The 25,449-nt window shown below is 39.7% G+C and overlaps 1 protein-coding gene across 2 annotated transcripts; it reads left to right on the top strand.

Annotated features, from left to right (window-relative positions):
- The first annotated feature begins 12,212 nt into the window (after window positions 1-12,212).
- LOC131233186 (magnesium transporter MRS2-I-like) lies at window positions 12,213-24,727 on the top strand. Of its 2 annotated transcripts, none has more exons than XM_058229811.1 (11): window positions 12,213-12,551; window positions 12,643-12,675; window positions 14,482-14,635; window positions 15,358-15,479; window positions 16,865-16,939; window positions 21,824-22,051; window positions 22,548-22,592; window positions 23,526-23,570; window positions 23,725-23,754; window positions 23,914-24,033; window positions 24,138-24,727. In XM_058229811.1, exons 1-11 carry the CDS (start codon window positions 12,309-12,311, stop codon window positions 24,222-24,224), a joined length of 1,182 nt encoding a protein of 393 aa, XP_058085794.1. In that variant the 5' UTR covers window positions 12,213-12,308; the 3' UTR covers window positions 24,225-24,727. The 2 variants fall into 2 exon arrangements, with proteins under 2 accessions (XP_058085794.1, XP_058085795.1); XM_058229812.1 differs by having other exon boundaries at window positions 12,646-12,675; window positions 24,138-24,526.
- Window positions 24,728-25,449: the final 722 nt, after the last annotated feature.

Below are 25,449 nucleotides of genomic sequence, written 5' to 3'. Positions count from 1 at the left end.
GACGAGGACGCGAATTTCCTATGTACTGTTGCAGCGAGCCCGTGCAATAACAAGCTTTGTGGGGCCAGTGTTATGTGTGTACCACATCCACTCCGTCCATCATTTGCATCAGCTCATGTTAGGACCTGAACTAAAAAATTCAGACGATCCAAGATATAGATGGCCCTGATCAGACACGTGCCACATTTGCCATCCAATTTGCAGGGAAGATGCTATTTTTACGTCAACGCAATGGCGAACGCATAAGCATTCCTCCCCCATTTGTGTCCGATATCGGATCACCTTGATGCCGGGAGCGTGACACATACAAAGTGGGTTCATGATAAACCGTTAGATTTGCACACGCCCGCCACATTGGCACGATTTCCCTAAAAATTCTTCTGGGATGCGGATTGCTTGTTGTGGTATACTAAGTGAGGTCCACCGTGATGTTGTGAGAAATCCATCCGTCCATCATTTTTGCCAGCTTATGTTAGGACATGAGCCTAAAATCGAGGTGGACCCAAAACTCAAATGGGCCACACTACAGGAAATAGTGGGGATTGAAAAACTACCGCTGAAACATTCTTGGGCCATGAAACTTTGAATCGCGTTTATATTTTTGTATTTTCAATTCATCACGACTGACCTTTTGAACGGTTTGGATGTCATATAAACATGACCATCGACAGGAAAGGTTCCAAAAGTAGGCATATCCCTTCCCACCTTTCATGTCGGGGTTGCAGGCAATCCTAGTCCATTCTTCTCGCGCGGAGAAGGAAACGGATTGGCCACCAGCGAATGGCTGATGGTCGGCGCTCTGTGGAACACACCATGATGTATTTGTTTCATCTATGCCGTCCATGTATTTTTCTAGATCATTTTATGGTATGAGACAAAACATGAGGTATATCCCGATCTAAAGTGGATCACATTACAGGAAACATTGTTGAATGAACGTCGCCCATTAAAAACTTTTTTGAGGCCATAAAAGTTTGGTATCAAGCTGATCTTTGTTTTTCACCTTCATCTGGGTCTGTATGACCTGATCAACATATTGGATGTCAAATAAATAGTACAATAGGCCCTAGGAGGATTAAAATGGTGGATATCCGATCACTATAGTTTTCCTGTAATGTAGTCCACTTGAGATGTATATCCCTCTCATTTTTATTTATTTTTTAATAAAATACTAAAATGATAAGTAAAAATGGATGAACAGAATGGATGAAACACATACATCATGGTGGCCCCACATAGCACCGACCACCAGCCACGGGGTTGGTGGCAGATGGCCAATCCGGCCGGAAGTTCCTGCGCAAGGATGCTGGGTGGGGCCACTACAATGATTGTGAGAAATCCATTCCGTCCATCAGTTTTGCGAACTCATTTTAGGATGTGTGACAAAAAATGAGATGAATTAAAAACTCAAGACGGTCACACGAGAGAGAAAATTGGGAAAAAAAATTCTTACCGTTGAAACCTCCCTGGTCCCCACCCAACGTACTTGCGCGGAAACTTCTGCTAAAGGCTTTCGTAAGAAAACCGCGTCCCGTGGAAAAGACAACGCAGGCGTCGCTATTCGGAAACGCAGATCAGGTGGCGTTGACCACAGCCCCAGCTGGTGGCGTGATGATGTGTTGGGCGCTGTGGAGCCCACAATGATGTAGTTTCTTTATATCCACACTGTCCATCCGTTTTTTCATCTCATTCTAGGTCATGAGCCAAAGAATGAAGTAGATCTGAGCTTAAGCAAACCACACCATGAGAAATAGTGGTGATTGAATGCCCATTGTTAAAAACTTCTTAAGGGTAAAAAAAAGCTTTGGATCAAGCCGATATTTGTGTCCTCCCTTCATCCACGTCTATATGACCTTATCAACAGGTTAGATGGCAAATAAACATTAAGGTGGACCCAAGGAAGGTTTCAATTGTGGGTGTCCTTTCCAGTGGTGGTCCACTTGATCTTCGGATCTACTTTATTTTAGGTGTAATTACCAAAAATTAGCTGAAAAAAAGGATGGTCGGCCTGCATATGAAATACATATATCAAAGTAGGCCCGACAGCGCACAACACATCACCCCACCACCGCTAGCGTTGTTGCGGGCAACACCACCTAATACGCGTCGAAGCATCAGTCACTCGACCGATGGAATCCCAATGGAAACAACTCCCCCACCTAATCCTCCCTCAGTCAATTCGAAAAAATGAGACTCACCCATCATTGAGTTTACTTTGAGAAAGGATGAGATGCAATTAAGTATCTGGGTGGAATCGTCGTACAACCAGTTTCTTTGGACACATGGGACCATCCAAACACTGATCTGGACAATCCATTCATTCATCTTAATATTAGCTGCACATCAGGCAAAATTCATATCAATCAGACAATCCTGCACCCTTGAATGATGGTCCCTTTTCTATAACCGTTCATTGTAGAAATTCATATATAAAATTGGAATATAATTCTTTGGTTGCCATAAATAAAAAACATGTCACTTGCATAAATCGGATTGCATACGGAGTTACTCAGTACCTCTTATCTTACTGGCTAAACTTAGTTGAGCCCACCTTGAATGTATGTGGTCTATCTATGCCGTCCATTTATTTTTCCATCTAATTTAAGGGGTTGAGCCCCAAAATTGAAGCATATCTAAAGATCAAGTGGATCATACCACTGGAAACAGTGGGATAATGATTTCCACCATTGAAACCTTGATAGGCCCACAGTGATGTTTATTTGTCATCTAGGATGTTTATAAGATTACACAGACATGGATGAAGGGAAAATACAAATATAATATTGATATAAAACTTCTAAGGCCCTCAAGAAATTTTAAACCGTAAACATTCAATTCAACTTTTTCCCATGGTGTAGTCCATTTGAGCATTTTATATGCTTCGTTTTTGGGCTTAAGCCCAAGAGTTATCTGTTAAAATGGATAGACCGAGCGGATAAAATACATAAACCGTGGTGGACCTCACAGAGCTTTACTCAGTACGCTAAGCGCAGTGAGTAAGTCACTACGCAATCCGCTTCCTCTCTTGCAATATGTTAGGCGAGATCATTACGGCAGTCGTAGTACTATCAATGATGACGTGGACAAGTTCAATTATATTTTTGCTACGTGGCAAGCAGAGAATCCATATTCATAAAATGGGTAGCATCATCTGACCGAATTACCTCTTTAGAATCATAAACAATCCGAAGGATATCCAATTGAGTGAATGCTTTAAGCTGATGGTTTGTCCTGTCTAGCTTTTCAGGATCTTGGCCGTCCACTTGTTCATGCTGTTGCAATGATTACAACCATCTGATTGGCATGACTGTTGAAACCTCACCAGACAAGTATTGTGTAGGATAAATGAACGGCGTAGATCAACGCTTGGAGGGTCCAAAGTGTAGAAAGAAAATAGCAGTATCGGAAGCCTAACAACTGTATAGCTGTTTATATCCTTTTCAGTTTAAATTTTATTTATTCTTTAATATTCTGCTAATGTGATGGATGACGTGAGAACTATAAATTTTCAAGTACACGTTAGGACATTTTAACTAATAAGTGACGTGGATTGCATGCCGAGTAGGTCGGTGAGTAAACTCTTCGTGGGTCCAATGTAGGTGTCTTATCCATCTATCCGTTTCACGTACCAAAATCTCAATAGGACCACGCCCCATAAAACAGTGGGATTTGAATGCCTATTATCCTATTTGGTACATGCGATTAGATGATATTGAATGGCATTATATTGGATTAACACCATTATTGTATAATAATTGCATGTCGAGAAATATTTGAGATAAAATTCATGCTATAGAAAAATCACTAGATTAAGGGCTTGTTTGATTTTCTAAATATATAGGTAATTCAAGGTAAATGGGTAATAATTATTTACCATTGTATTTTTGGTTGAATTTCCATGGTGGTGTTCACCCCTGCCTTTCGTTTATAGCACTCCTCACATCACCAGAGGAGAAAAATATTAAATCATGGGGCCCATCATGATGTTTGTGTCTTATCCACACCGTCCATCCCTTTAGCCAACTCATTTTAGGGCATGAACCGAAAAATGAGACAAATCCAAAGATCAAGTGGACCACACCACAGAAAACAATGGGAATTGAACTCCTACCATTGAAAGCTTCTTGAGGACCCCATAAGTTTTAAATCAAACTGATATTTTTGTTTCCACTTTATCCATGACTGTGTGACCTTATGAACAGGTTGGATGACAAATAAACATCAATGTGGGCCCAGGGGAGAAAACAACTTTCAACCATTGAAATCTTAATGATCATTGTTTCCTAAGGTGTGGTCCACTTGAGATTTTGATTTTCCTCATTTTTTGGGCTTATGCCTTAAAATGTATTTTTTAAAAGTATGGATGGTGTGGATAACTCACATATATCATGGTGGGCCCCACATATTTAAATCAGTAATAACAGAGTTTGTAAGGACCGATTTTCAAAACGTAATTCCTGGCTAATTTCAAACAGGTGGAGTAAGTAATAATTATTTATTTCCATGTATTTACAGTGGGAAATTAAAAATCAAACAGCCCCTAAATAAAATTTCATTTGGTGGACCTTAGATTTGTAATCAACTAATCAAATTCACAACAGATGTTGGTCACTTATACACCTATATTGGTAGAATGTCAGATGTAAATGACACATATAGATGGAGGGCATGGATAAAACACATACATCAATATGGAGCACAAGTGTAGTGGATTTCAAAATCCATCGAAAATTCTCGAAAATCCTGCATGGGACCAAATGCAATTCCATCTCACCCAATTCCAATCCTTCTCATACTCTCTAAACACCCAAAGAAATTTGCATAGTATCAAATGCAATTCTATCCCACCTCTTTCCATCTAAGTTCATTAAAACTTCCTGAGGGCCACAACAGTTTCGGAGATAAGATGATATTTGTATTTTTCCTTTATCTATGCTGTGTGACCCTATAAAAGTGTTGGATGAAAAATAAGCATCACTGTGCGCTATAGGAAAGTTTCAATGGCAGTATCTCCACTGTTTCTTGTAGAGTAGTCCACTTGAGCTTTGATATGCTTTAATTCCATGCTCACGCCAATGGGGTGTGGATAAGCCGGATACAACACACTCGGCCCCACGGAGTTTACTCAGTTCTACTTGGTTCATGCTTGCAAGTAGTCTCTTTATAAGATCGACTTCCTCTCTAATGCTTGCATGACTTTTGCACAAACGGTAGGCATTGCTTCAACCAATGGGCGCACATTCAGCTAGGTTGAGACCTGAGAGTTCTATCATGTCCTGACTGTAGAGCCCACCTTGATGTTTGTGTTGGATATCCACGTTGTTTATCCATTTTTTCAACCCATTTCAATGCATGGGTCCAAAAAATGAAGTAGATCCAAATATCAGGTGGACCACACCATAGGAAACAGTGGTGATTGATAATTTAAAACTCATTTTAAGACACAAAAACTTTGGATCAAGGTGATATATATGTATGTTTTCCTTTCATTCAGGTTTGTTGTGACCTCATTAAGTGAGTAAGCATTACAGTGGACCTTTAAAAGTTTTTAATGGTTAGTGCCCAATGATTCTTGTTTCCTATGGGTCCACCTAGGGCTGAAAGTTGTGCAGGTTCAACCCGAACGTCCCTTGACTGACCCGACATTGGTTGGGCTCGGGCAAGATGTATCGGGTCCAATCTCAAGCTTAGGCTATACAAACACCGACCCGATAAAACTTGGGTTGGGCTCGGGTTGAGGTCTCGGGTTGCCCGACCCAACCTGTACTCGATCAATATATAAGTTACTTATAAATTATAATTGACTGTGGATCGTTTGAGTCGAAGGCACATTAGTGATGCCGGGTCTCATTCGTCCACGTCATTTCTAATGACTCAAGCTAACAAGATATGCCGGATTTCTCTCTCCCAAATAGATTGGGTGCTATGCTAAGCGACTTTTAAAGGAGTAGTTGTCCTATATTTTAACTTATTTTTTTTAAAGGAAAAAAATGAAGTTATTTACAATCAATAATTACATATATAATTAATAAAATCATAAATACAAAAAATAATTCATATATTGAAATATAATAAACTAATGTAATAATGAAAATATTAGCACATATATACCCGACCAACCCCATCAACCCGACCGAGCCCGCTTGGGTTGGGCTTGGATTGGGAATTCTCAACCCGAGGTTGGGTTGGGTTGAGTTAGGGTTGAGGTGTAGGAACCTTGGGTTAGGTTAGGGTTGAACACCAACCCAACCCAACCTGCTCGACTTTCAGCCCTAGGTCCACCTGAGATGTAAATCTACTTCGTTTTTTGGCCCATGCCATACAATGAACTCCCAAACTTATACAACACACATTGAGGTGGGCCCCACAGTCAAGACCTGACTAATCAAATCCACACCCTTAACTAAACATTGCAGACTTCACCTGGATGAGATCCAATCCATAGGTTATCCACCTTTTGTTTAGATTGGGGCCTAAAATTCGAACCTATTCAACATAAGGTGGGCTATAATATGGGAAACAGTTGAGATAGGACATCCTACAATTAAAATTATTTAAGTTGTGGGATTTTCAAAAAATTAGGATATTTTAAGGCTCATGTAATCATGTAAATTTAAAGTTTTTAGGAATAATTTTATATGTTTGTTGTGCCCATCTAGGTCTTGGACTTTGCGGATTTTAGGTGAAAATGTGACCGTCCACGTGGACAAAGCGGATGTAAAGCATGCATGTCCCACGTGGGTCAGACTAATGCCTTGATTTCTTTATTCCTTCCTCTCTCTTCACATACGCTGTTGCAAGTGGCACACCTCGTGATCTACGTAATTCTCTTTTCTCTCCCATTAGTGTATCCAACGGCTAGAAAACGCAGTCTACCACACCGGCGAGAGTGAGATGCATACATACCATATGGCTGGAATCATGCAAAACTCTTTCATTGGGTTACTTTCGGACCCGAATTCCCTCTAGCACCAACATGGTATTGGTTGGTCCTCTATGGCCTCACTGTGATGTATGTCTCTTATCCAAGCGGTACGTCAATCCAATTTTCCAGCTCATTTTAAGGAATGAGCAAAAAAGATGAGGCAGATCCACACCACAGAAAACGCGGTGATTGAGCGCCCATTATGAGAGCTAATATTGGTTATCAACTCAGTACGGTAAACACCCATATCCATAGCTCAACCGGCAGACTGAGTGGAGATACCTTGTTTCAACACTTGAGGTCTTGGCATCGATCCCTAGTGGGGTGGCTAACATGGAGTGCGTACACACATGGGTGTGTACTAACAAGCTAACCCAAAAAATAAAATAAAAACTCAGTACGGTAAACTCTATGGGTCCAATAGTCATACATGTCGTATCCATACCATTTTACCAGCTTATTTTAATGCATGAATCCCAAATTGAAGCATATCCATCATGGACCATACCACAAGAAACAATGAGAATTTCACACCCACCGTTGAAAACTTCTTAGTGGTGCAGAGGTTTTGGATCAAGCTGATATTACTATGGGCTTTATGAAGGTTTCAATGGTGGACATCAATGTTCCTATTATTTCCTATGGTGTGGTCCACTAGAGCTTTGGAAATCATTTCCAGCTCAAGCACTAATATAAGCTGGTAAAGTAGATGAACAGTGGGGGTAAGAGACATACATCATACATGGGCCTCATAAAGTTTACTCAGTACACAATCTACTCTCACCTACCCACCAGTAAAAACTTCTTAGGGTCCACTTTAATGTTTACTAGCTATCTAATTATATGTTGAGTAGGTCGTATGAGATGAAGTGAAAGCACAAATATTAACTTGATCGAAAACTTTTGTGCTTCTTAAGAAGTTTTTAATGGTGGACATTTAACTATCATACTATTTTTGTGATGTGGTCCACCTTGGGTGTCGTTTGATAAACTGAAAAATAAGATTGAAAGTTAATTTAACTGCTGAAAGTTTAACTCATGTATTTACGAGTTGGAAAAAATGACTGAAAGGTATGTATAAAACACATACGTTACGGTGGTTACACGAAGTCAGCATCTACTAGTACGGAAGGGGTCACAATCAAATCCAAGTCCGTTATTTTCACAGACTGACTCATCCCACCGGCCCAAGCTGTTGATCCCAAGAAAATACAATGCTGAAAGTAAATTTAAGACTTTAAAATCAATGGCCCACAAAGCAACGCAACGGTCCATATTAGTTAGGAAAAGTTAAATAATATAAGTGCTTTAAGTATTCTAATCGAGAAATTCTTTTAGTAAGTGTCCTCCATCTGCGTTGACGCCAATCCTAAACGGTTTAGATCAGTGAATACGACCACGGATCTGACGGATATAGGCTCGAGGTATTGTATTGTAATACGTGGGATGTATTCAAGCAACCTTTCGTCCGTGTTTGTTATGTCAACATGTCTCATTGTCTTATTCCTATGGACACTGCCGATAGCGATTTGCTGCTGTGGGCCCACCATGATTATGTGTCTTATCAACGCCGTTCACATGTTTTTCTAAGCCCATTTTAAGGCATGAGCTCAAAAATGAGTCGGATCCAAATTTCAGTGGACTACAGCACGGGAAAAAGTGGCGACTGAACGTCCACCGTTAAAACTTTCCGGGGAGCTACAAAAGTCTTGGATCAATACGATATTTGTGTTTTCTCTTCATCCATCCCTTTCTGACCTAATCATCTATATGGCAAATAAACATTACATTGTGCCCTGTGAAATTTTTAACAATAGTCGTTCAATTGCTATTGTTTTCTATGGTGCGGTCCACTTGATTTTTTGGGCTCTTGGCCTAAAATAATGATTTAAACCAGATGGACGGCAGATAAAACACATACATCATTGTGGGGCAACAAAGAACTGTCCAGCAAGGACTTTGGCTACTGACAGGGTGAGTATGCAATCCCGGTCCCACCAGGACATAGCCAAGAGAGAGGGTCTTGTCACTCCGTGGAGCCACCGTGACTTATATATCTTATTCATGAGGTCCCATCTATTTTGATAGATCATTTTAATGCACCACCAAAAAGGAAGCATTGGAGATTGACATTGAACTCCTACCATTCAAAAATTGCAAAAGCCCACCTGGATGTTTATGTACCATCCAACCTGTTCATAAGTTCATATCAACCTGAACGAAGACAAAGGATAAATATTAGCTTGATTCAAAACTTTTGTAGCACCAAAAAGTTTCCAATGGTAGGATTTTAATCTCCAATGCTTCCTTTGGTGGGGTTCACTTGAGCCTTCAATCTGCCAAATTGATGAACGGCATGGATAAAAAACATGTACATTGTGGTGGGCCCCACAATGTCCCTAGCAGGACCGTCCATCTCTAGCGAGGTCCTATAGGGGTAGTACCCAATCCGCGTCCCTCCCAGTGGGGGCAGTAACAGTACCTGGTTTACCGGCAAAAGGCTTAGGTGGGTCCTCGATGATATTTGTGAGAAATCCATCATGTCCATCCATTTTTCCAGATCAGTCTAATGACATGAGATAAAAAAATAAAATGGATCCAAAACTCAAGTAGGTCACGCGAGGGGAAACAGTGGGAAAATAAATGACAACCGTTGAAACCTTTCCGTCCATCTGTGGAGGCGGATTTCCTGCGAAAGGATGTTGGGTGGGTCCTACTGAAATGTATGTGAGAAATCCATTCCGTCCATCTGTTTTTTGAGCTCATTTTAGTATGTTTGACCAAAAGTGAGATGGATACAAAACTCAAGTGGGTCACACGAGAGGGAAAATTGGGTAAATAAATTTCTACTATCGAAACCTTCCTGGGCTCCACCTTGATGTTTATATGCTATCCAAACCGTTTATAATGACATTCCCAATGCGATGAAGTGAAAACACCAGAAATATATCCTGATACAAAACTGTTATGGCCATAGGAATGCTTCAACGGTGATAGCTGAATTCACACTATTTCCTCTTGTGTGGCCGACTTGAGTGTTGGATACATCTCATTTTTCTCCACACGTCCTAAAATGAGCTCAAAAAACCGTTGGACGGGGTGGATTTCTCACAAACATCTAGCTGGGTCCCACTCAGCATCCCTGCGCAGCAACTTCCTGCGAAAGGCTTTAGCAGGATATCCATAAATGACATAATATATATGTTTTGTCTACGTACATGTCCATTTGACCTTTTGAATAGGTTGGATGGCAAATAAACATCACGGTGAGCCTAGGAAGTTTTCAATGGAAGGAATCCAATCCATACTGCTTCATGTTATGTGGTCCGCTTCAGCCTTCAATCTGCCTCCCTTTTGAGCTCATGACCTAAAATGTCTGTCAAAATAGATGGACTGAGTAGATAAAACATATGCATCACGGCGGGTCCCACAGTTCCCCTGACAAAACCGTCCCTTTAGCTAGTTCCTGGTGTGGGTAGTACCCAATCCGCCCTATCAGACAACTCTTGAGTCTGGGCCCACCGTGATGTGTGCATGATTTTCTCTATCAATCATGTCCACCCCATGTTCTCCTTTGGAGTCCCAAAATCAAGCCGATCCACAGCTCCTGTGGGCCATACCAGGAAACTCATGCCTAAATCCTCTAAACTCACCTGTTATGGCCCACCTTAGTTTTGAAATGGACCATATTTTGCGATCTCCATCCATCCTAGTGGGGCCCACCAAACTTTCCAACGAAGAAACTTCCCACAAAAGCCTTTCCCAGCCGATCCGCGTCCAGTAGAAACCAATCGGACGCAGATTTCCTGTCGAAAGGCTCAACGGATGGTTAGGTGGGGCCCACCGTGATGTTTACGGGAAATTCAACACGTCCATCAGCTTTGCAAGATCATGTCAGGATAGGGACCCATAACTGATGGAAATCCCGGAAATCCAAATCTCATATGGGCCACACAACATAGGATTGAATGTCCACCGTTGAAACAGGCGTGGGGCTACAGAAGATTTGAATCAGGATAAATTTTATGTTTTCAGCTCATCCTAGTAGGAATTACTTTATGAATGGTATGGATGGTTTATAAACAACACGTTGGACCCGGAAGGTTTCAACGGTAGGAATTTACCTACATACATTTACCTGATGTACGGCTCACTTGAGTCTTGGATTTAAATCATTTTAAGGCCCATCATCTAAAATGATATTGCAAAACTGATGGACGCAGTGGATTTCTGGTAAACATCACAGTGGGTCCCACCTAACTTCCCGTCGCAGGTAGTCCTAACTAATATTCCACGTCCTACGGCAGCAACCATAGGTCAGGCTCGCGATTAATTACCGGAGATCCTCGACCTAAGTCGTTTCCAGGATAAACTCGGGTTTTGACTTCTGATAAGTGGGCCTGGTGGTCCAGAGACTCCACACCATCAATCTAGTGGGACCCACTGTGGACACAATGTCCCATAGATCCGAAAGACTATCCGGTGCAGAGTAGTCGCCTGTATTACTGAATTAAGGGCCCCACCTCGTCGGAGCTCAACATTTCTACGTCTAAAAGAGGGAACTGTAAAAATCAGACGGCTACAATTCTTCAATCAGGGCCTTCCATGCAAGGACCACCAGATAGGATCGGATCGTCTATAACACCAGTTTTAAGCAGGCGTAAACCACCCAAGCTCAGTGGAGCCCACCATTTTGTATCTGTAAATCCACTCCGTCCATCAGGTGAGAACCCTCATTTTAACCGTACATATAAAATATCAGCCTGATAAAAAACTTTTATGGTCTACGCCAACGCGAACGGTGTAAATTGCTCCTAAAACCTCCAAGTTCACACTGTGGTTCCCGCCCGACTTTTGCAGTATGCTGACTTTTTCTCTTCATTCATCCTGATGATTTACTACTGATTAACGGGTTTTATGAAATGTATAAACGATGGTGGCCACAAACTATGGCTGGCATCCCATCCCCATTGTTACCTGTGGTGTGTCACACCAGTGGTTTGGATTGAGCTGATTGTTTGCCTCAGATCTAGAATCGAGGATTAGAACCTGATGAACGGAGTGGATTTTATATATTCAACATGGTGGGCCCCACATAGCTGGATGTTTTACGCGCTGCGCAAAAGAGGCTGCAGAGGATTCGTTCCCACCAGATAGAAGTTTCGTCTGGATCATGCAACGCAATCACGTGTGCATACGAACCAAAGAAAGGTTCATCGCGACGAACCCAGAAACTCGACAGCTCTAAAACCGTTTTTTCGTTTTTTTTTTTTGGCCCGCAGGCCATATAAGCTGCCCGGACCTTCCAGAAAACCCAAATTCAAACTCCAATACCTTCCGTTCGTTTCCTTTCTCAGCGTGGATGTGAAATCCAACGGTCCAAATGGCTCGAGACGGATACGTCGTCCCAGCCGAGCCTCAGGCAGCTCTAAAGAAGAAAACGGCCGTGTCGAGGAGCTGGATACTGCTAGATTGCACCGGTGAGGACACGATCCTGGACGTCGACAAGTACGCTATCATGCACCGGGTTCAGATTCACGCTCGCGATCTTCGGATCCTCGACCCGCTTCTATCCTATCCGTCGACGATTTTAGGCCGAGAGCGGGCCATTGTTCTAAATCTCGAGGTGAATTTCCGGTCCTTGTTGTAATTTTGATGATTCTTAGGTGATATTATTACTTTTTTTTGTAATTCGTTTTTTCGCCTTTCTTCAAAAGCAGCATATCAAGGCCATAATCACTGCAGAAGAGGTACGCAATCATTGAAATTTCTAATCTGAATTTTTTTTTTTTTTTTTTTTTTTTTGTATTGTCAATGCTGTGTTATTTTATAACAGAATGCATTTTCTGATTATTATTATTATTATTATTATTATTATTATTTTTGGGTCTGGATTAGAGAATTGTGCTGCGTTTGGATGTTCGATTGAGCTCAATTGCGATAATTCAGTTCAATTATAAAAAAAAAAAAAAAGTTCAGTAACCATATGGCAAATTTTTTGGCCACCGACATACCATTCATAATAGGAATTGGCCCAAATTGGATCTACCACTGTCGCAAAACCAATTTGAAACGTGTTGAATTGCAATGTGGGGTTTTGGCTGTTGTTATGAATAAAATGGTGTCACCCCCGCTGAGAATTTCCTTTATAGTCTGTGTTTATAGCCGCAAGTGTGAATTGAATTGTGAACATTCAGTTCATTAAGGAGGAAACGGCAAAAAAAAAAAGAAAAAAAAAGAGACCTTTCCTTGCACTCGTAATTAGAATAGCCATACTTAAGTCGAGCTTGGCCTAACTCGGCTTGGCTTGGCTTGGCTAGCAGGCTACCCCAGCTTGAACTTGGCTCAGCTCGGTCCTCGAGCTTGCTGATTGGGCAGCTCGGCTCGATCAGCAGTTCGGGCCAGCTCGAGCCAAGCTTGAGCTTGATCTTTCGAGCTGAGTTCGAGTTTAGGTTTTATAGTTTTTAATAATATATAATATATAATTTATTTAAATATATAAATATATACAAAATATTTATACTAAGTGAACCCGATCCGAGTCGAATCGATTCGAACCGAGTCAAGTTCGAGTCAATTTCTGAGCTGAGTCGAGTCGAGTTCAGTCTAACTCAGACTCAGCTCGACTCGGCTCGAAACTTTGAACCGAGTCGAGTCGAGCTGAGCGAGTTAACCGAGATAACTCGGTTCGTGTACAGCTCTAATCCTATGTATGTATGTATGTATGTACGTACATATGTACGTATTTGAACTCGGCTTGCGTTGTTGATCGAACCAACCCAAGCTGGCTAGTATGGCTCGAGGACCGAGCTGAGCCAAATTCAAGCCAAGGTAAGCTGTTGGCTGAACGGAGTCAAGCTTGGCACAACTTGGCTTGGATCGGCTCAATGTCCAGCTCTAGCCTTCAATGTGTCCTTGATAGAGTGGAATGGTGGAAATGGAATAGGATTCATGTAGCCAACCCCAATTACTTGGAATAAGGCTTAGCTGATGATGATCATGCACGTAGACCTTCAATATGAGTGCTAAGAAATTACAATCTGGTCATTTCTACTTTATCAGACTGAACATTGCAATTCAATTGGAAAGTGGATGCAAATTCTCGTGCTTTATTTGGTTATAAGAAGAGGGATTCCGTTTAGATTTGGTGATTTCAGGCATGTAGACTCATGTTTTAAATTTCTTGGTAGTAATTACAGCATCAACGTTTTGTCAGGCCCATAAAAAATGAAAAAGGAAAAATGGGAAGCTTGATACAGAAAAGTTGTTTAGAATTGAGCAGTACCAAGTATATATGGAGGACAATGTTCCAATTATCCAAGCCGTAGTTCAAGTGTCATATTTTGTCCTGTGGGATTTAAGTACTTCCGACTTCCAAGTATGGATAATCACATTGCAGTTATCCAGATTGTAATTCGAGTCTCCAGTTAAAAAAGATAAAGAAAAAGAAACTCCTGTTCATACTGGTTAGTTTGCACAGCTTTCTAAGGGTTTTCTTTTCTTTGGGGTGGATGGATCAATAATGAATTTATTAAAAATGAGTTTCTTTTGAGTAGGTGTTGCTTCAGGATCCCACAAATGATAATGTTATTCCCATTGTCGAGGAGCTTCGTAGGCGTTTGTCACCTGCAAATATCATTCACCAGGCAGAGGGAGATGGGAGGGAACACCCAAGTGGGCAAAATGATGCTGAAGCTGGCGAAGAAGATGGTATGTCAATATACTAATGTTTTTCTGGTGTTTGTCTGTGGTGACTTTGCCTCTTGATGTTTGAACTAACTTCACCTTTCTTTCTTTCTTTCTTTTGTTTTGGAAAATCTGTGATTGCTTTTGATGCAAGTGGATAGTGGATCCCCACGAGTGGACACCACTTGATCGCTTGCATGGGACCCACATGGTCACATGTGTGATCTCACATTGGGCTCATGTGAGAGGATTTACCGTGGTTGTTATTTTTTGGATTATTGTTTAAAAATAAAGGTAAAATACCAAATTATTCTCGCTTATGGGCAACTAGTGCAAGGCATTGTAAGTGTGGGCATTCTCATCTTTTCATCTAGCATTATGGCTTTTTTTTTTTTTTTTTTCTTTTTTCTTTCTTTTTTTTTTTTTTTTTTCTAAATATTTGAAATTATGTAAGTCCCTTATGGGATGTGTGACTCTTCTTAGAGTTTTAAGTTTGTGGAAAAAAAGGAAAAAGAAAAAGTGTCACCCCTTAGGCATATGTTGCATTGATAGGCACGTGCTGCCTGTTCTCGGCATGATTGCTAGTTTCTTCATTTTAGCAAACTCTGGTGCTTCCAGTTGCATAAGCTTTTCAGTATGATCAGCTCTTTTCATTTTCTATTTTTGATTTTAGAATTGATTTTTCTTTCTTTCATCTAGATGTGCTATTGTTTGACATCCTGATGGGGCTGACTCATGCTATGTAGAGTCTCCATTTGAATTCCGGGCCCTGGAGGTAGCCTTGGAAGCCATTTGCAGTTTTCTTGATGCACGTACCACAGAACTGGAGACTGCTGCTTACCCAGCTTTAGATGAGCTGACCTCCAAGGTAACTGGATTCCTTTTTCTATCTGTTTAAGACCTTCTAATTTGGCTGAGAGAATAAAACTAAGTGGTGATTTGTTAGCATTTTTAAGAAAGATCTTTTCTATGCTACAAATGTGACTTGGATGAATGCCTCATTTGGGCTGGGAGATAATATGTAGGTTGAATTTGAAAGAATATCAGGTTCAGAGTAAATTGGAGTATGTTACATGCTTACATGCATAAGCCCAGATAATTTCAATCCTACCACACCTCAATGACTAGTTTATTATTGTTATTATTATTATTATTATGAATCTTGATGGACTATGTGTCTAGCCTATTTCCACCACCTTAGTCGATGAAACCTTATAGGACTTGCTTATTTATATAAGGCACCTTAGAGGAGTTTCAGGTTGAAATGGGTGCGTCCCACTAATTTTCATGCAGTAATTGAAATCTCTGAAACAGTTTCAGTCACTTCTACCCATTGCCAGTTGGCATCATGTGGATTTTGCTGGTTGCAATCCTTGTTGTGAATAAAATGTTAAACCCCTCAGTCTTTTCTTTGTTATGATATTTTCATATTCTTGAATCGTGATTGACATGTTCCAAATTCATTTAAGACAATGATACAAACTCAGTAGCTAGCTATTCTAGCAGGTGATATTGTGTAGTGGAAATTAGCTTGCGATATCAGAACATGACTTCCTTATCTGACTTATGTTCTTAGTTAGCAAAACTCCATTTTGAAAGAAAAAAAGACACATATAAAAGAAACTTCCAGGTTATGTTCATCCTTATCTAAGTTATTTTCTTTTCTTTTTATTTTGAAAAAAAAATGTGTTTTATTCAGGAATTTTTTTTTGGGGGGCAATTAAGAATAAAGATCGGTGGTCACCATGAATTGAGTAGAAGGTGGGAATGTTTAGTAGAGATGGATCAATTTATGATAAGGAAGGAAATGAGAGAGGCAAGGAATTATATTAACCCACTATTTGATTACCTATATACATTACTGCTCATGTATATAGAAATTCTAATATTTTAATTGAAGTTTTCTATTTTAACATTATCTATATCCCACACACATATAGATGCGCATAAGGACCCCCACCCCTCCCCCCCCCGGCTCTTTTTTTTTTTTTTTCACTCTGTTCTATTAAGTTGGGACCGTATCGAACCCAAACTTTTCATTCTCTGAATTTTGGTGTTTCTGCTTCTTTGATCAAATTTTGACTATCTTCTTAACGATTGAGACCAAATTAAACGCGAACATCTGCCGAACAAATTTTTTTTTTTTCCATTTGGTGTTTTCCTAACTATGTGCTCTGCCAATGCTGTTTCTTTTATTTCTTTTTGTGTGCTAAATTTATTTTCTTCTTCTGTCAAATATGTTTGCTGATGCAGATTAGCAGTCGTAACTTGGATCGAGTGCGCAAGTTGAAGAGTGGAATGACAAGGTTGACTGCTCGAGTTCAAAAGGTAAGACTTTCTTCCCTTCACAATGTTTTACAATTTTTATTTATTTATTTATTTATTTTTTTTGTAACACCCTGATCCATAGCTCAAGTGGTAGACTGAGTGAAAGATACCTCGTTTCAACACTGAGGTCTTGGTATCGATCCCTAGTGGGGGTGGCTCACAGTGAAGTGTGAACTGACAGTGGGGTGTACTAACAAGCTAACAAAAAAAAAATAAAAAAATGTTTTACTTTTGTAGTAATTTCATATTCGTATTTTTCTACGGTGTGTATCAGTATCAACTTCCTTGGTGCCATGTCCCAAACGGTAACAGTAAAATTCCTCGCTAATTCAGATTTTACCAAATAATACCTCCATGATTGGAAAGTAATGAGCAGTACTTTTAGAGGTGTTAAATTACCAAAATGTCTCATTTATTATTTTTCTTTAGAAAGTGTTGAAGTCAAGAAGTGTGGGGTCCAATTGGCATGTGTATGACTTCCAAGGCATCCACCCCACCATGATGATCGGATGAACAAAAATTATGGAGAATCCAATCATTGGGTGAGCCACACCATAAAATATAATTTACTCCATCCAAATTCAATTGTAACCCATCAAATGATTTGATAGGCCCAATTTTTTGTTTGGGTGATCATCATGCTCGGGTGCATATGTTTATGGGTTGGATGTCATACACAGACCATGTGCGCCCTACAATTCTTGACTATATTGCTTTTTAAAGAAAAAACTAATTGAGGGTCACTTCTTATAAAAAAAATAAAAAATAAAAAATATAAAAAAAAAAGAAAGAAAGAAAGAAAAAACACTAATCGAGGGCATTTCGGTAATTCTCTCCCTCAAAAAGCACCTGCTAGGCAATTTGATTCATGGAGATTATTTCACGAAATCGGAACTTCTGAGGAATTTTTCCATAAAAATCCAAAAAAACAAAAACAAAAGAAAAAAAATAATAAAAACATTGGAAAATGGTTGGTGATGTTATGTCTATCTGTATCTTTCCAAAAAAAAAAAAAGGTTTTTTTCCTAGTTATCAATAAAACACAGCACCTGCCCTATTATGGTTTCTATTCACCTGACCTTCGCTATAAGCAATAGTAGATTAATTACTGACCCAAATCAATTATTTACTGTTAGTACTTGATACATTAGAACTTCCATTAGCTAACATGATATGGCTATTGACCTCTGTTAGCTGGCTCAAGGCATGTCCGGATGTTGGGCTTCTGGGATTATAGCTGATATCCTCACTTGCAACTTTTGGTAGTTCCGAAGTATTTAACTACCCAAACACCACTCTGGGCTTCTATATGGAGAGATAAATTGCCTTCCAATATTCCTGTCATCTCATTCTTCAGTTACTGTCTTTAAACATCCAAAGCACATGATATTCGTCAACTGTTCATCCTCCTGCTGAAACATCCAAAAGGTTCTTCAAAGACTACAACACTTCATTTGCATTAACTTTCAAGGTCTCTTGTGGTGGTTTTCATATTCATTACTTGCAAAGGTCTTGAGTCTCTTGACAACCTCCACTTCACATCTCTTGCAATCTCAGTAGTTTCCTCTGTACTCCTACATGCTGCCTGTAACTTGTAGGAGTGGTTCAGCTAGCATTGCGTGTCCAATGGGTCTCGTAGTGGATAGAATGGATTTGGATTTGCTGTTTGAATTTTATAGCTTCTAAGGCTGCATTAGGAGACTCAGTCTTGTGCATTTCACCCATTATGTGCTCCCATTTTGACTTAGTTCTGTCTCCCACAATTGCATAAATAATTCAAATCATTTTCCAGTCAGTAGTCAAAAGAATATGTGCTTCTTGGCACCCTAATGTGCCTTCTTAAACCTTACTTTACCCAATGTTTTAAATATTAATGATATCGGTCAATATATCCCACAATATATCTTGTATCTCACTTGTGCGATACGAAACGCACAGGTAGTGCCGATATATTCCACATGTTTGGCACCCTAATGTTCCTTCTTAAACCTTACTCTACCTTCCATCCAACACTAAAGACCTTGAATAACATGCCACCCTATTTTAACTCTCTCCTAACCTACTTATTACCCTAGAAACCCTGAGCCACTGTGCCAGGCAGACTACTCCAATCCAACTCCCGCCTAGGAAAACTAATTCAATCCAGTCCAAGACATTTTATTTTTTATTTTTATTTTTCTCTTTACAGCTTTCTTCCAACTCCTTTGATTTTGAGAGATTTGCAATTCAAACACCAATATTGGTTGGCCTTAGGCAGTGGATGATGTCCACTCCACAAGGTTGAAATTCTTACACTTTTGACACTCATATTCTCAAGGCATGGTTGACCTTCAGTAATGATCCAAGCATTGCAACTAATTGTCCATTGGCCAAATGACTCCATCACCGCTCATGGGCAGTTGAACCATTATAAATATGACTTGCTTTACGTATGTCTTAACATTCAATTGCTAATGTCAGCTGACGTTCTCAAAACTGATGTTCTTTAAGCTCTAAGGTTCATGTTATATTCCTACGATCTGGATGGGCAATATGACTTCGCTTTCCCTTTTCTTTTTGGTTGGACGGATAATATGTTGCTCCAATATTTGTTGAAAAAGACCTTTGCAATGATGCGTTATGTAATTCTGGTTCTACTACTTTGTTGGAAGTCATCTCTTGCGCTGTAATATCCATCACACAACATTTTGATCACTATTCCACAGGTTACAATTGCATTTGACAGTCTGTGGAAGGATTTTAAACACAGCTACCTTGGCAGATAGGCCAATATCATCTATGTTGTAATTTTATTTTTCTCTTCATGTTCATCCAAAAAACTTCTGAATCCTTTCAAAATAAATAAATAAATAAATAATTTGAAACTTCCAAAGTTCAAAATGAGGTGGGTCTTCCACAAGACTCTTGGCAGCCTGATTGCCAGGTAAGAGCTGGCCTGTTCAATGAAAGTGGGTCAATTCTATGGATGCTACTCCTGGAAATTTGTTGTGGCATATGGAAAGAAATAAGTAGAAGGATATGAGAAGATTTTGCCACCCAGGAGACAGATTTCAAAATGCATCCAAAGCAACTTATCAGTTGGGTTCTCCTCGACAAGGAGAATCGAAGGAAAGTCTCTTGATGTAACTAATGGCATCCAATGCCTGCAGAACCCCAAAAGTTATCTTTTGTCTTTGATGAAATTCTCTTCATTGCTTCTAGACTAAACGTTTCGTTTGCCCACTTTTGTAGAGAAGAAAATTCTCTCAAGGATGGGTTTGTCGGGGAAGAATTGTCCCTCCCTGCTCTCATTGTAGGGAATTCAATCCCCATCCCTTGATTATTTATTTATTTATTTGTCTGTTTGAATAAACTTTTTCATTACTTGTCCAAACAAAAAAAATTATAATAATATTTTAACAATTCCTCCTCAATCACAATCATGCCCATTGAACTGTTTTGTTAAAGCAGTGATATGGTGAGCTGTTACATCATTGTAGCTGTCTTTGTAATGTTTGCTTGGCTTGTTCAATGACCTATTGTTTAACTAAGGATATGTTCCTTGATAGAATGAATGGGTGGAACAGGACTCATATGACCGGTCCCATTTAGTTGGAATAAGGCTTTGATGATGATGATGATCAATGTTCAATGACTGGCTGCTCCAGCTGACATCAACCCTCCTTTACTATGACCAGCTGATGCAATTGCTACCAGGTGGAATTTTTTCATTCACACATAAATGGTATTCTGTTACATGATTTGGAAAATTGCAGCCACTCTTTGGAGAGATAGATGGTAATTAATTACTGGTTGAGGAATACTTACCCTTTTGCCTTGAGAAGATAGTGTGGATCTTCAACTGGGATTGGCTTGACTGGAACCACACATAGATGTCATTCATCGAGTTCTTGCATATTTCATTGGTATTTGAGCTCTCAGAATCAGTAGGAAGCTCTACAGATCTCTTGCGTTTTATATGGTTCCTTGATTATGGGCATGTTTACAAGGAAAAAGATGGAAATCCAGGGAAATGGGAGTTCTCCATTTATTTGACCTTTTATGTTATTTGGATAACAAAGAAAATAATGGATTTCTCCAAGAAACCATTAGCCTTTTCCATATTTGGATTCACAAACACAAGATACGGAGTGATTATTGTGAGAGGAATATGGGATTTCCACTTGCTATCCAAACAAGATTGCTAAAAATGGAATCCATGTTTAGATGGTGCCTTGGGAAATAATGATTACATAATGATTGCGATTTCCAATCCCACATCAAGGATTTCTACAGTCCAAACATGTCCTATTGTTGTAGGTGGAGAGTATGCCATCTACTTCTTCTTCTTTGAAAGATGAGTATGCCATCTACTTGAGAATGGCACCCCTATTTTTTTTTTTTGAGCAACACCTATTTCATTTTTCACTTGCAAGAGTCGCTTATTCTAACTAGTCTACCCAATCTAAAAGCAGACAAGAGTTATCTCAGTACAAGGTCCAATTCTTCTATGATCTAGATTAAAAGATAAGATCCTTTGGATGGTTTCAGTGAACTTTACCATTGAAAATAAATTTCTTTGTTAATTGGTCATTGATATGTGACTAAAGTTTGCTGTTTGCAAGTGGAGAATGATACTGAGTTCCATATCAAGATGATGTGTTGCACAATGAAATCGAGATTGAAACTTCAGTAGTGATGCCTGATTTAACCTTAGATGTATCTTCTACGATGACTCCAAGACAAGTTTGTCTTCCATATGATCTAATTTCTTGATTTGTTTTCTCAAGTTGTGGATGTTGCAGCTCATATTGACATCATTGCATGTTTAAATCCTGACTACAGAGACCTTCTGATTCTGTCACTGTGTGATTTTCCAATGAAAAAATTCATTGCATTTTCCAGGTAAGGGATGAGCTTGAACAACTTCTGGATGATGATGATGATATGGAAGACCTTTACTTGTCAAGAAAATTGGCTGGCTCATCATCACCTGTTAGTGGCTCTGGTGTACCTAATTGGTTCCCTGGCTCTCCAACCATAGGCTCAAAGATATCTAGAGCAAGCAGGGCAAGCGCAGCAACGATTCACGGAAATGAGAATGACGTCGAGGAACTTGAGATGTTACTAGAGGTTATAAAACCTACTCTTCAATAATCATTGATCAAAACACTTGCAGCCTCTTTGGAATGGAGATTCACTCTTCTGCACCCCTCATGCATGGGACATTTCTAGTGCAATTGGAACTATTTGTCTGGTGGCCTGCCATGTGAAGGCACTATAGGTCAAAACTTACTGCAGTTGGACTAACTTAGCTGTTGCATTGCTGACCTGCTAATGGATGCTTAAGAAAACGCCGAGCACAAAAGGTGCAATGATCTACCTGTAATGGCAAAGTTTGCTGTGGTTGGATCAGATAGCAATGAGCTTTGGGGTCTGTGGCCTTTCTATGTTGTGACTTGTGACATACCTGATTGGCTGTTCCATTGTCCAATAGATGTCTGCTGCATGTACAGTGAACATGCTGGAGACAAAAGAGCCTCCATCAACAAAGCGGTTTGCGAATGTCTCTAGCAAACCACTTTCCTTAAAGTCATAATCTAAGATGAGCTTCTGTTCAATTTTGCAGGCATACTTTATGCAAATTGATGGCACACTGAACAAACTGACCACGGTATGCACTGATTAAGCTTTGGTGGTCATCACTAATGATTTTTTCAGTAATGGTTTACGAAGAAATTACAATTTGAAAATGAGTTGCTATCCACATGTTATTGATTTTACATTTCCAGAAAAAAAAGTTATAGTTGGGCCTACAAATCCTTCTAGTGTTTTATACTGTAGAAAATCTGATTGTATCCTTGATATTAGATGCATCATATGACCCATCTGGGTTTTCCAGTCTTTTTATGCTTTTTCGATTTTCCTTGTGTAAGAGTGATAACACATCTTGAATAGATTCCTTAAATCAGTATCTTATGGTTATTGCTGTCAATGTGCGTGGTTCTAAAAACTGCTAAATATGATTGTCTACAAATTACTGGGTGTCAAGCACACACACTCTCTCTCTCTATACATAGTTTGGAAGATCTGCATGTATTTATGCTCAGTAGCAATTGTGCTATCTGGTCTGCAAGCCCAGTGAAGGAGGGTGTATGTCATGTGGGAAGCTAGTCATTGAACTCTGCCACGCAATCATAAGAATTCCTGTTTAAACAAGACTTGTAAAGCAGATCCCAAATAGCTGGGACAAGGCTATGATGATGATTATTATTATCTTTAGCTAATGGCTACTCTGCTGAGTTCTTAAATAGAGGATTTAGTGCACGTGATTGACTATAACAACTATAGTTTTCTTCATTTGCTATCACAATGACGGCTGTATCATATCTGATGATACAAGAATGTGAATCCTATTGGCATTTAGAATCCTAAGTGGCAGTGTGAAATCTTCTAGTAAACCTCAATTCATAAAACAGATCTCTAGGCCTTAAATTTCTCGTTATTCTGACTGCCATTGTACGTGGTAAACCATCTTCTTTCTTCTTTTCTGTTTGCTATTTTACCTTTTATTCTGGAATTTTACTAAATTAAAATATCTTTCCAGCTACGCGAATATATTGACGACACGGAAGATTACATTAATATTCAGGTAATTGTTTGTACGTGAAGAATTCTCTCTTTTACATCCGTGTGGTTTTATTTGGATGGAAATAGAATGTTACAGCTTTTTTTTTCCTTAATAAATAAATAAATAAAATAAAGCCATATCATGTAATCATGGGTTTTTTTCCTCTCTGCCGCAGCTTGACAATCATCGAAATCAACTGATTCAGGTGAGATTTTATAAGGACATTGGTAATGAACTGCCTATGCATTGGATTCTTTTCTTCAGTTTGATCTCCAAGTTCTTGCATTTTACTACCGACAGTAGTTGTTTCAACTGCAATGAACTGTTTGGGGATCTATTTATCTTTTCTTCTATTCCATTGCAGCTAGAGCTCTTCCTTAGCTCTGGAACTGTTTGCCTCTCTATTTATTCGTTGGTTACCGGGATCTTTGGCATGAATATCCCATATACATGGAATCAAAACCATGGATATGTATTTAAATGGGTAAATTTTCTCTTCCTTTTTTCTTTCAAATAGACAATCTGTGCTCGACCAAACACATGCTGTTTTCGTATATAAATCAAGTTTCTTCATGTGGTACCAAACAGGTGGTCATCGTCGCAGGACTAGGTTGTGCCATTCTTTTCATCCTCATCATATCTTTTGCGCGCTACAAAGGTCTGGTTGGGTCATGATGTCTTAATACACTAACATTCCTCCCTTCAGGAATTGACTCTGCTTCCCAACTGCTACATTGAGGATTAGATGTGGATGCTGAAATTCTACATCAAGGTAAGAGAAAACCCAGTTAGCCTAGGGTTGTCAGTGAGCTCGTTGTGGCCCCCACCCAGTTCAAAATCTGGGCTTAAAGCAACCTAGACCAGACCGTCGACTGACCTAGCCCCACTGAAAAATCAGACACCTTCAAATTGTTTTCTTAGCCTAGTTTCTGTTTTTTGAAATGTTTTATTACTTTTTTCAGATTAAAAAAAATAAATCAGATTGGTGACCATCAGATAGAGCAGCCATTATTTATTATTTAAAGGGATTGCATGAATATGTGGTGGTCATGTAGTCGTCAGGGGGATTAATCTGATTTGAGGTGAAAGTACTAATAAATGATGTACAATCAAAATCAGTGGCCTTTTCTTGTACTTTTAATGTCGATAATCAATGATTATTCCTGTTCTTTGTGACCCATATCAGAAATTGATCAGAGAGAGTGCTTGATTTTCCCAACTTCTTGTATTTATATATGATGCTGAATTATCGGTCTGGATGCATTGGGACATGAATTGTAACCTGATGCACCCATCTCTATGAATGGGCACATGGTTTGGTGATCCAGACAGTTGATCTGATGGGGATGGCCCAGATGTCTCCATGGGATCAATGGCTTGCAAATAGATGGTTAAGAAAGAAAGATAACAAGCCATAGATTCCCCGCCCATAGCGGGCCTTATCAGATCAATGGCTTAATGACCGAGCTGTGGGCCCCACTTGCTCCGGACGGTTGTGTTAGGGTCTGATAGTTTCTCACTAGTAATTCTGTAATGCATTACATGAGACAAGAACATTGTCATGCTAATCCTTACATTTGCAATTGAATAGATTCAAAGTGCATGAGAACACCCTGATCCATAGCTTAAGTGGTGGACCGAGTGAAAGATACCCCGTTTCAACATCGAGGTCTTGGTCTCGATTCCCTAGTAGGGGTGGCTAACAGTGAAGCGTGAACTGACGGTGGGTGTACTAACAAGCTAACCAAAAAAAAGTGCATGAGAGGGTCTGTATTTGTTGTGATGATCTATCGATTTCATTACTGCCCTGCGGTGGGCTGCACTCTGCAGTGCTGATCATCCAGAACTTGCGCCAAGTGTACGGTGGAGATGCAAATTGGACTCGCATTCACCGTGCATC

Source organism: Magnolia sinica, chromosome 18 (assembly GCF_029962835.1).
Source record: "Magnolia sinica isolate HGM2019 chromosome 18, MsV1, whole genome shotgun sequence".
Taxonomy (NCBI): domain Eukaryota; kingdom Viridiplantae; phylum Streptophyta; class Magnoliopsida; order Magnoliales; family Magnoliaceae; genus Magnolia; species Magnolia sinica.
The sequence above is the reverse complement of the archived record's forward strand: the minus strand, read 5'-3'. Positions and strand labels throughout refer to the sequence as shown.

Bases quoted from the DNA above. Each gene is read 5' to 3' on its own strand.
- LOC131233186 (XM_058229811.1), top strand. From the start codon at position 12,309: ATGGCTCGAGACGGATACGTCGTCCCAGCCGAGCCTCAGGCAGCTCTA. The intron at 12,552-12,642 runs GTGAATTTCCGG...TTTCTTCAAAAG, and splicing joins CCATTGTTCTAAATCTCGAG to CAGCATATCAAGGCCATAAT. The intron at 12,676-14,481 runs GTACGCAATCAT...TCTTTTGAGTAG, and splicing joins CCATAATCACTGCAGAAGAG to GTGTTGCTTCAGGATCCCAC.